The sequence below is a fragment of the Gekko japonicus genome, unplaced genomic scaffold (genome assembly GCF_001447785.1).
Source record: "Gekko japonicus isolate JY-2015 unplaced genomic scaffold, Gekko_japonicus_V1.1 scaffold6034, whole genome shotgun sequence".
Taxonomy (NCBI): domain Eukaryota; kingdom Metazoa; phylum Chordata; class Lepidosauria; order Squamata; family Gekkonidae; genus Gekko; species Gekko japonicus.
This window is the reverse complement of record NW_015168848.1, coordinates 1-11,156: the sequence shown is the minus strand read 5'-3', so window position 1 is coordinate 11,156 and position 11,156 is coordinate 1. Positions and strand designations below refer to the sequence as shown.

The 11,156-nt window shown below is 46.0% G+C and overlaps 1 protein-coding gene across 1 annotated transcript in view; it reads right to left on the bottom strand.

The window, feature by feature from the left end:
* Positions 1 to 10,118, bottom strand: part of LOC107114311 (putative hexokinase HKDC1) — a 24,028-nt gene extending 13,910 nt beyond the window's left edge. The window contains exons 1-8 of the mRNA XM_015415758.1: positions 9,959 to 10,118; positions 7,922 to 8,070; positions 7,357 to 7,476; positions 6,431 to 6,526; positions 3,429 to 3,528; positions 3,012 to 3,195; positions 2,745 to 2,900; positions 1,679 to 1,912 (exon numbers count right to left, since the gene is read on the bottom strand). Coding sequence (XP_015271244.1) covers positions 1,679 to 1,912; positions 2,745 to 2,900; positions 3,012 to 3,195; positions 3,429 to 3,528; positions 6,431 to 6,526; positions 7,357 to 7,476; positions 7,922 to 8,070; positions 9,959 to 10,100 — 1,181 coding nt within the window. The 5' untranslated portion in view covers positions 10,101 to 10,118. The remainder of the gene's footprint in view (positions 1 to 1,678; positions 1,913 to 2,744; positions 2,901 to 3,011; positions 3,196 to 3,428; positions 3,529 to 6,430; positions 6,527 to 7,356; positions 7,477 to 7,921; positions 8,071 to 9,958) is intronic.
* Positions 10,119 to 11,156: the final 1,038 nt, after the last annotated feature.

Genomic DNA, 11,156 nt, shown 5'->3' with positions numbered 1-11,156 from the left:
ATAGGCAACCTCCCACTCCTATAGGCAACCAATAGGATTGTTTTTGGGACGGACTAACAGGGAGGTGGGCCAGGAGGTTGGCACCGTCAAAATCCACCTCCTGGGACCCCATAAAAGAAGAGAACCAGTCACATGGTCTCTCTTTCTCCTACTTGATCAGCTAGCATCCCCCTCAACAACCCCTGTCTGCTTTACACTGCCCTTTTGTCCAGCTTGCTATCCCCAACCCTTGTCTCTACTGCCCACACATGCTGGCTGGTTCTAGCCGTGTGTTAAACTCCCTTAGATTTCTATTTCTCCCCATCCATTCTTCATTGGAACAACCAAGCTGTGAAGACAGATAAGTATCACCCATCATCAACCCTACCTGCTAATGCAAAAGTGCTTATTTTACTACTGTATTTCTAAGGAACTTGATTGAATGTGTGCGTGCATCAGTATTGTTTGTATGTGATATATTTTCTTAAGTAAAAGACATCTATTTTAACTACACCAGCCTCGACTCCCTCTCTGGTCTCGGTGGGAACAGGACCTTTGTATAGTTGGCAAGCACCCAGTTTAAAAATTGCCAATTGCTGTAGATAAAGCAATTCGGCTAACACCTACACAAGCACCAAATGCTACATATGAAACCTCACAAATGGCTTAGGAAAATGGTCTGAGGGGGGAAAGGCTTCCCCCCCCATGCCATGGTCCCAATCCAAATTGTGCCCTGCACTGCTGGGGGAATAAGTTCTCCACAGCTACCAAGTAGATGCAAGGAAAGCAAGCTGGGACTGGAAAACTCTGACCTGATCCATTAAAAAACATACTGTGTAGTTTGGATCGAAGTCCAGCCTTCTGTCTTGAACAACGGCCAGCCACTTCTCTCTCAGAGGTTCACAAGCAAGGCATGATAATGGAAAATCATCTCTGCTTGGTTTGACCCTGGTAAATCAAAACTATATGGCTTCTGAACATTACGTGTACATGAACATGTGAATTTGTCTTATATGAAGTGAGGCCATTGGTCCATCAAAGCTAGTATTGTCTACTCTCCAAAGAAGCTCTCCAAAGTCTCTGGTCAAGGCCTTTCCTATGATCTGATCCCTTTTTAACTGGAGGTAGCAGGGCTTGAACTCAAGACCTTCGGATAGATACTCTACACACAAGGGTTGCCAAGTCTGATTTTTGCCGCAGTGGGGGACTCCCGGCTGGCGGCTGGAGTGCGCGCGCGCGCTGCATCCACATCACTTGGCAGTGACGCAACCACGCCGGGCATGCTGGGGGCGGGGCCATGACCATCCAAGGGGAAATCATAGAGTTTTCCCTCGGATGACCGTGGCCCCGCCCCCAGCGTGCCCGGCGTGGTCGCATCACTTCCGGGTGACGTGCACGTCGGGGTGGGGTTCCCCCTGGGGCCTGATTTGCCGGCGGCGGGGAACGGGCCTCTGGGGCAGGGGTTTCCCCGCCCCCCAGGGGGACTTGGCAAGCCTACTACACACTGAGCCATGGTCCTTCCCTCACATGTAGCTATCATCGCTAACAGACCTTGAATCTGCCTATCCCTTTTTATAGCCATTCTTCCTGTGAGCATTTGCATAACATTTAATGAACTGGCATATGCAGATAAGCAACAGTACTTTCTCCCTCTGGGAGAGGAAAGAGCCCTGCTCAGCCCACCGCATTATCTACTTACTGAGGGTGTGTCTTGTACACTGTTCCATCCATGCCAACAGTCGTACGGAGCCTAATCAGTTTTTTATTTTCACGAAGGCGCGTCAGGATGGCCGCTAAGGCTGAGGCACAAAGGTTGGCCGAACGGAACGAAACAATGGTGCAGACGTGCTGTACTGCAAGGCAGTCTTCTTCAGACGGGGTCAGGCCCAGTTCCGTCAGAATCTCTTTAGTATTATTCAGGCCTTCTTTATATCTAAGCCAAAACAAAGGAACCTGAGACATTGTTGGGGGGGGGGGAGGCATTTCAGAGGGGGAAAGGCAACATTCAGCACTTTTCGTATGCGACCAGTGAGTAGGTCAGAGAAACAGTAATTCCTGAAACCTGGCCATAAATAGTATGGGCCATGGGGGTTACTATTTGTTCTGCCTTATTGTTTTTATTTAAAATATTTATTAGCCACCTTTCTTCCACATGGAGCTCAAGGCAGCTAACAATATTAATAGAAGCCGTAAAATAGATTACATAAAACCAAACTTTGAAATCACAATTTAGTACTGCTTTAATCAAATGCAGTCCTAAACAAAACCATCTTCAACCGCCTCCTAAAGAGGGTTGCCAGCTTCCAGGTGGTGGCTGGAGATCTCCTGCTATTGCAACTGATCTCCAGGTGGAAGAAATCAATTCACCTGGAGAAAATGGCCACGTTGGAAGGTGGCCTCTATGGCACTGTACCCGGCTGAGGCCCCTCCCCTCCCCAGGCTCCACCCCCAAAATCTCCAGGTATTTCCGAACCTGGAGCTGGCAACCCTACTAAAGATCAAAAAGTAAAAGGGCCAGTCACACCTCCTTGGAGAGGTTGTTACATAATTGTGGGGCTGCCACTGAAAAGTCCCTGCCAAAATGGCATCATCTCCACCTCTGGCCTCTACATGCACTTCTGACCTGATTTCTGCAGGGTTGCCATACCAGTCCACTAAAGCTGAAGACAGAATCAAGCTACCCAACAATTGGGCTCAGTGTTCATACAGGTCACAGCAGAACTGAACCAGCTTCATTTGTGGAAAGTAATCTTAAGGTTTCTTACTTTTCCATGGCAGCAACATGTCTCGTCTCAATCTTGCCCTTAGTGCAGAGATCCGTTGATAACTTCCCATTGAAAAGTAAGCCTTCCTTTGCCATTTTCAGAAGGATAAGCCTGACAAGTTCACCTAAATACAATCCACTGATCATCTTCTCAAATCTGCAATTGAACAACAGTTGGAGTTACATAATGTGAAGGTGTCCAAATGAACCCATGTCTATCAGCTACATTGTTAGAAAGAAGACATGCCAGATCCAAAACTAAACTTACAATTGCTTCCCAGGATTAATAGAACCTAAATCAATCTCTCTGTCGAACTCAGTCCGAATGCCTTCTAATGAGCCGTCATCTGCAAAGGCTCCCCATTCAGTGTTGATGCACATTCGCCCTTCATCACCTTCCACAAGGTCAATATTGCTCATCTCCTCCATGTAGCAAGCATTCGTGCCTGTTCCTGCGCCCATCAGATTCAGTACGGAAGAAGGAGGGAGAAAAATGTTTTATATAATCTCACAATAAAAAAAACAGTAGGAATAAACTGCATTATTTTTCTAAGAAAACTTATTTTCTTTGCCTCCAACTTTTACGGAATCCAGCATCCACTTCCATGCCTAGTAGGTTTCAGTTATAGAACACTTCAGCTTAAACTAAGTTAGCCCTGCTTCTTATGAGATGTTACAGAATTACCAATAATGACACCAACTTCACACCGTTGATCATCATATCCACAGGTCATCATTGTTCCCACTGTGTCATTTACCAAGGCGAGGACATCCACATCAATGTCCTAAGGTGGCAAATGCAAGATATTAGTAAAATAAAAAAAGAATAAAACAATACTGTCTCTCTCTCTATAGATAGATAGATAGATAGATAGATAGATAGAGAGAGAGAGAGAGAGAGAGAGAGAGAGAGAGAGAGAGAGAGAGAGAGAGAGAGAGAGATTTTGATAGAACTAATTCAGCCAAGTAATTAGATACTTTCAAGATGAACTGATTTTCCACATTTAAAGTTCTAGCATACATATGTAATACATATGTAATTCTTTTATGTAATTATTAGCTCATTCAATGAACCAATATTACTTTGCAAACCATAATGAAATGATAGCTGAATGCAATCATGACATATGTCAGACATGGCAAAACCATCATGTAAGAAACTATCAGAAAAATAAAGTTTAAAAATACAGCAAAATTTCAATCTGTGGGAAAAATTCGGTGTATGTGTGTGTGTGTATGTGTGTGTGTGTGCGTGTGAATAGTCCACTAGATCATAGCAGAGCTTTCAGTTCAGAAGCCTGGTCTTGCATACTCAAACTTGATTTCATGCTTAAGGGGACGTTTTGATGTTGGGAAATACCTAGAGATTTTGGAGGTGGGGACTGGGGAGGGCGGGGTTTGGGGAGGGAAGGGAAGGGACCTCCGCAGGGTATAGTGTCACAGAGCCCACCCTCCAAAGCAGCCATTTTCTCCAGGGATCTTGGTTGGTTTTAGATCAATTGTAATAGCGGGTGATCTCCAGGTATCACCTGGAAGTTGGCAACCCTACCAGGGCATTCCAGAGTGAGTAATGGACATCTGACATCCCCAGTGTTTTTCAACAGAGTTGCTAGGTCTTACCGGGCTTCCAGTGGGGGGCTCCCGGCTCCGTCCTGGGATCTTCCTGCATGCGCACTACCATGATGATGTCACTATCGGGTGACGTCATCATGCCACCACCGTCAATGCAGAAAGGGCTGTTCAGGGGTGGGGGCTTCCCCCGCCAGCCAGCTGGCCAGTGGCACGTTGTAGCCCCAAAATCGGGGGGAAACCCCACCCCAACCGGGGGTCTGGCGACTCTACAACAGACTGGCCTGATTCACACTCAAACAGAACAGGACTGTTCATTGAAATAATGGGCAGGGGGATCGACCCTTTCCTCCTAGCACCATTTCCATGACAAAAATCCCTCCCCGAGCAAAATAAGCAATCCTTTTATTTAATTAAGCTAAGGGCAAACTTTGCACAATGGGGGAAATCCTCACACATTTATAAATGTCCATCAATTCACCACACATTTTTAAATGTCCATCAATCCACATCTAAAACAGCCATAAATCATGCGCAGGCAAGGGGAACTTAATCTTGTGCCCTCCTGTGCCTTACTTCCCTGGAAAGGTGTGGGAGGAGTATATTTAGTTGCCCAACATTTTTGTTTAAAAATAAACACCCCCAGTTTAGACATTAATGGGTAGACTCATTTATGGATACAGGAGGATACCCAAAAGAAAAATTAATGCACACAATGAACGGGCAGAGGAGTTAGACAGTGACTCTGAAAACTGTGTAGCCTGCCAACACCCACAGTTCCTCCATTCCTGACAGAGAGACAGTGAAACATTCTTACTCGTGTGTCCACATTCATTACTGATATATTCTTTTTGTCCATCCTTGTAGGCTACCTGATTTCTTGGGTAGCAAAATGCTTCTCTGTGTCTCCTATGCAAGTGAGAACTTTAACTGCCTATTGAGCAGGGATGCTTTCCCCTATTTGTCAGGCAAGACTCCTTGTCGTTGTTGTTGTCGATCAGTTGCAGTCGAGTCCGACTCTTTGCAACCCCATGGACCACTTCATGCCAGGCCCTTCTGTCTTCCACTGTCCTACGGAGTTTGCTCAATTCCATGTATGTTGCATCGATAACACTGTCTAACCATCTCATCCTTTGCCGTCCCCTTCTTTTATCTTCAATCTTTCCCAGCATCAGGGTCTTCTCCAGTGAGTGCTCCCTTCTCATATGGTGGCCAAAGTATTTGAGCTTCAGCTTCAGGATCTGGCCTTCCAGGGAACAGTCAGGGTTGATTTCCTTTAGGACTGACTGATTTGATCTCCTTGCAGTCCAAGGGACTCTCAAGAGTCTTCTCCAGCACCATAGTTCGAAAGCATCTATTCTTTGGTGCTCGTCCTTCCTTATGGTCCAACTCTTGCAGCCATTCAGTACTACTGGGAATACCATCGCTTTGACCATATGGACTTTTGTTGGCAGGGTGATGTCTCTACTTTTTATTATACTGTCTAGGTTTGCCATAGCTTTCCTCGCAAGGAGTAGGTGTCTTTTAATTTCATGGCTGCAGTCACCATCTGCAGTGATCTTGGATCCCAGGAACGTGAATTCTGTCACTGCTTCCATGATTTCCCCTTCTATTTGCGACGGGGCCGGACGCCATGATCTTAGGGGTTTTTTATGTTGCGCTCTCCTCTTTCACCCTAGAAAGAAGCTCTTTAGGTCCTCTTCACTTTCTGCCATTAGAGTGGTATTGTCTGCATATCTGAGGTTGTTGATGTGTTGAGGTGAAAGACCCCTTAGGGGAGGTCCAATTGGATGGGGGGAAATGTTCAAGCCAGAAGTGTGTTTTTCATTTGACACCAATACCTAAAGGTGACAGCTTTCTTTTACTTCTTTTATCCTATCCTCCTAAGGAGCACAGCATACACACTTCTTTCCCCTCCTCCATTTAACCTTCACAACAGCCTTGTAAGGTAGAGATCATGTTAAGAGAAAGTGACTGGCCCAAGGTCACCCAGGGAGCTTCATGGCAGAACTTCACAGTCCAACATTCTACCTGGGCTTTCAGCATATCCCCCTCCCAGCGCGTACACCTGAGGTTTTACGTGCATGCATTGAAATGAGACAAAGACTTTAAACTTGCCTGGTGTTTCCTGAGGGCTTTGCGGAGGGAGCTCACCACATCTGTCTGCTGCACTCCTCGGACTTTAAAGTGTTTTGTCCAAGAAAGCAGCACACCCTATAAAAAAGTCATTATTATTAGGACTAATGATCAGCACTTACACAGCATCATCATACAGAGGGTTTTACAGTGAGGTGCAAAAATACAGACTACATGCTATGCTAAAATGAGATTACTCTAAGATTTCAACATAAGATTTAGCGTATTCCCATACTTCTGTAGGAGCTTTCCCAATGCCGTGTAGTGCCATAAAACTCTGGATCCTCATACTCTTGCCTCCATGTCTCTGTTACCTCCACTGTCCTGTGTCTCTCTACCCATCCCTTCACAGCCCCAACCCCTGATTTTTAGAAGTGTGGATTTTCCAGATACTTTTGCAGTCAGAATTAAGGGCTTTATATAGGTTTAGATTATTATACTCATTGATTGTTGAATATATTTTTTGTTATTTATGCACAGTTTGATCTTTTGTATCTTTTTGTATTACTCCCTTCCGTGCATCTCTGCTGTTTGGGTTTCTTACCACCGGGAGCGTACTCAGGTGCCTTTATCCTGCTTGGCCAGAGACACCAGCCCTGAGCCCTGTGACTCGCAGCCCGTGACTTCAGTCCCGCCAGCCAATGTTTCCCGGACCACCCTTATGTGAGTCGGCTTTCCTTTTTTTTCTATGTGCACTGGATTGTTGGGGTTTTTTCTTGGAAACTGCTGTGGCCGCTTTTTGGTGGAAAGCAGGATATAAATGCTTTAAAAAACAAAATCACTTCCACTAATTTTATGGAATAACTTCTGTACCTTTCAAAGGTAAGTATGTCAAACTCCACTCCAAAACCCCACTCAATAATCCTGCGGAAGCTGACAGAACTGTTATGGATTAGTATTGGTCTTACCTCCTCTAATTTATTCTGCCTACAAGGAAAAGAAAAGGTAAAGCCGAGAGGCAACTTCTTGTGCTTTATGTCCTTGGTCTCCATGAAGTCTGTGAGACACTCAGCTACATATTTAAACAGCTACACAGGATAGAAAAGAAACATTTGCCAGTTACTGCGGTGTCCTATTACATATTGTCATGCATTTTCTGCCTTCTCTCCCATACTCTGGGCAGCTCAAATGGAACAGAAGACGTAGAACAGTGGCAACATTAACAATCAATATATTTTCTGTAGGATAAAGAAAGCCGTGAATCTGATCCAGATCTGCAGAAGATCAGCATACTAGTTAATGGTAATCTACTTATCCTGCAGAAGCAGCCTGCCTAAGACCTATTCACATGAGCTTGTCAGCCATGATTTTTAGTAAGCCAGGCTGCTTTCTAGAACCAATTGCTGAACAGCAATCCTGATGCTTTGCCCTTTTGATCTGGAGCTTGCAAATATTCAACAAACTAAAAGCTGGCCTAATCAAAGACAAAATCCAGCACGATGAGCAAATTCCCAAGTAAGAGATGCTACTTACATCTGTTCCATTCCCATGTATGATTTCTTTGGGTGTTGGGTAGAACTGACTCTCCATTTGAACGTTTTGCTTCCCATCTTCGGACACTTTGACCTTCAGGACCCTAAATTTGGAGCCACCAAGGTCTAAAGCCAGGAAGTCACCCTTTTCTGCAATGTTAACAACAGATATGATCATTCATGTATCCTCACTACGATTCATTGTGCACCTTGAGATTCCTACATGGGTATTGTGCTGCTCCCAGAATAGGTCTTTATCATCAACATTATGGAAAAGTAGAAGACATTCAAAGGCTTTTTTCAATTCCTGGCTTTCTCTGTTGCCAGTCACGGAAAAGTACTGGGTTCGCTGCATGGAGGACTCGGACGACAACATGAGTTGCACACGTTTATTGTACTTAACACGAGACTAACTAACGGCCCGACAAGGCCAACTATAATAAAAACACGGAGCTCAGCATCTAGCGTCTTGCCTCGGCTTGCACCGGTGGCCACCTAGCACCCCCTAGTCCCATTGGAGGGTTTGAATTTCCCGCCAAAGTGGCTATTGGTTGGTGCTGGGGGAACTAGGATCCTATACTCCTATTGTTAAAGGGAGCCAAGCTCCTCCCTGTGCCGCAGACCCCTAGTGGTGGTCCGTGTACATAACAGTCACTTTACTGATCTAGCACATCTTGAGTCAAAGCAGTTCAATGCCAGAACAAAGAACAAGTACGTTTGCAGACAACCTGACTTTGGATGCTAAGGAAACAGTTTTTTTCCTTTGGCACACCTACTTGCATGTGTTCATTCTATTTTATTAGTTCTCTCTCCATTTCTTTCAGTGGGTAACACATTACCACCTGTAACACACACACCCCACACACACACACCTCATGTAATGGGGATGACATTCTCAATCCTACCAGATTTCATTAGCGGAACGCATACCCTATTAGAATAAGCAAATGAAATAATTCTCACTTGCATAGTGGGCAGGAACAGACATTTGGCAGCCCAAGGAACAGGACTGCTGAGTATGGGTTGGGAAATTACTAGGGACTTGTGGATGGAGCCCAGGGAGGGCGGGATATAATGCTGTAGAATCTACCCCCCCCCCCAAAGCAGCCATTTTCTCCAAGGTAAACGACCTCTGCAACCTGGAGATCAGTTGCAGTTCCGGGAGATCTCCGAGTCCCACCTGGAGGCTGACAGCCATTTTCTCCAAGGTAAACGACCTCTGCAATCTGGAGATTAGTTGCAGTTCAAGGAGATCTCCGAGCCCCACCTGGAGGCTGACAGCCCTAAGTATGGCCTGGCAATTTGCAGGAAACTGGGGGTGGGAATGTGGGAATGGCCATGGATAAAATGGCAGTTGTGGAGGGTGGATTCTATGGTATTAATCCTCCCTCCTCGAGCTTCAGCCCCCAAATCTCCAGGAATTTCTAAACCTGGAGCTGGCAACCCTACCTATACCACAGAAATGCCTATACGGTTGCCCTCTGCTGCACTGGAAGAGATCCTTAAAAAAAAAAAAAAAGGTAGGTCTGGCCTCCTCACCCACCAGAGTAGCCTAGCTGCTTGCCCCCATCTTTTCCCAGTTGTTTACCTATACAGAGAGGCCTCCATCCTCAGCATCATGGTGGAAAGGAGCTGAACCACTACAAGTTTATTCTGTTTTGAAACTTTAAAAAGCATAAGAGACATGCCCAGTCTGGGACTTATTGGACCTAGACAAAGACCTGTTCAACTGCAACGCATTTTGACCTAAAGCAGAAGATACGGACCCATCTCCTGACATTTCTTCAGTAGTCTTGAAGTGCCTGCCTACACACACTCCTTAGACAACCAGAACCACAGTCCCAGAGGAGAGGCAAGCAGCAGCATTTCCCCACTGCTCAACCAGCTTCTAAGACTTCACAGTTCTCACTCTCTCCTTTGCGATTCTCCCTCCCTGACTGCTTAGCATGAGGCACGAGCCCTCTGGAAAATCTCAGCATACCTTTCCACAAACTACCGTATGATAAGGTGGTGGAATAAATCCAAAATGGCCGCTTACCCGAGCCATCAGGAGTTGATCGCACAAATGTTGGGAGCATTTTTAAGGTAGCTGTTGGGTTGGTGTCTCTTCCCAGGCCCTTCACCATCTCTGCCTGGAAGCGTTTCATCACATCCAGTAGGACATCATCAGAGAGGCGCATGTGGTAGAGGTACCGATCAACCTGGAGCAAGACATGACAGGTATCACTATTATTGTTAGTCCCTTTTGTGAAACAGGTATAGTGACCTGAACCGGGAAAGCGAAAAAGTCATACTAGTTAGTGACCCATGTAGGGTTGCCATCTCTGGCTTGTAAAATTCCTGGAGTCTGGGGGCAGTGCCCGAGGGTGGTGGAGTTTGGGGAAGGCAGGGAGCTCAATGTAAATGTGTTTCCATAGAGCAGGGTTCTACATAGAGCAGGGGCACTATGGAGCCTGTCGAGGGCTTTTAGAAAGTGGGTGTGGACAGGTGTGTTGTTCCCCCAGCAGGGCTTCTGATTGGCCACTGGTTGGCCGCGCACCGCAGAACAAGCACCTTACTTACCTTACCTTCAGTCATTCAGTGAAACTATGCGTGTGCAAGAAAATAGTTTTAAACAATATGCTCATTTTTAAAGGCATCCTGTTAACCTGAACCTCTGCCTGAAACGCTGAAAAGTTATTATTAGAGTTATGCATACTCCCATTTGGGGCTGCGGTGGCTCAGAGGTTAAGACGCTGAGCTGCAGACCGGAAGGTCTGTAGCTCAGCAGTTCGAGACCCTAGTGCCGCGTGATGTAGTGAGCTCCCGTCTCTGGCCCCAGCTCCTGCCAATCTAGCAGTTTGAAAGCAAGAAATTGCAAGTAGATAAATAGGTACTGCTTCGGTGGGAAGGTAACAGCATTCCCTGTGCCTTGGCATTTAGTCACGCCAGCCAAATGACCACGGAGAAGTCTTTGGACAGCGCCTGGCTCTTCAGCTTGTAAACGGAGTCAGATTCCACTGGCTTTCGAGCAAGGGAAACCTTTACCTTTTTATGCCCCCCAATTCACTGACATTTTGTGGTTGACCCCACCTCATACAGTATCCATCTTGTGATTGCACCCACCACCCTCTGTCAGAAGAGCTCCAAAGGTGCCTGCAAGATCAAAAAAACTGGGGGGGGGCCTTGCCATAGAATCTGCCCTCTGCAGTCCTTATAGGGGAACTAAGTAGTCTGGAGATCAGTTGTAATTCCAG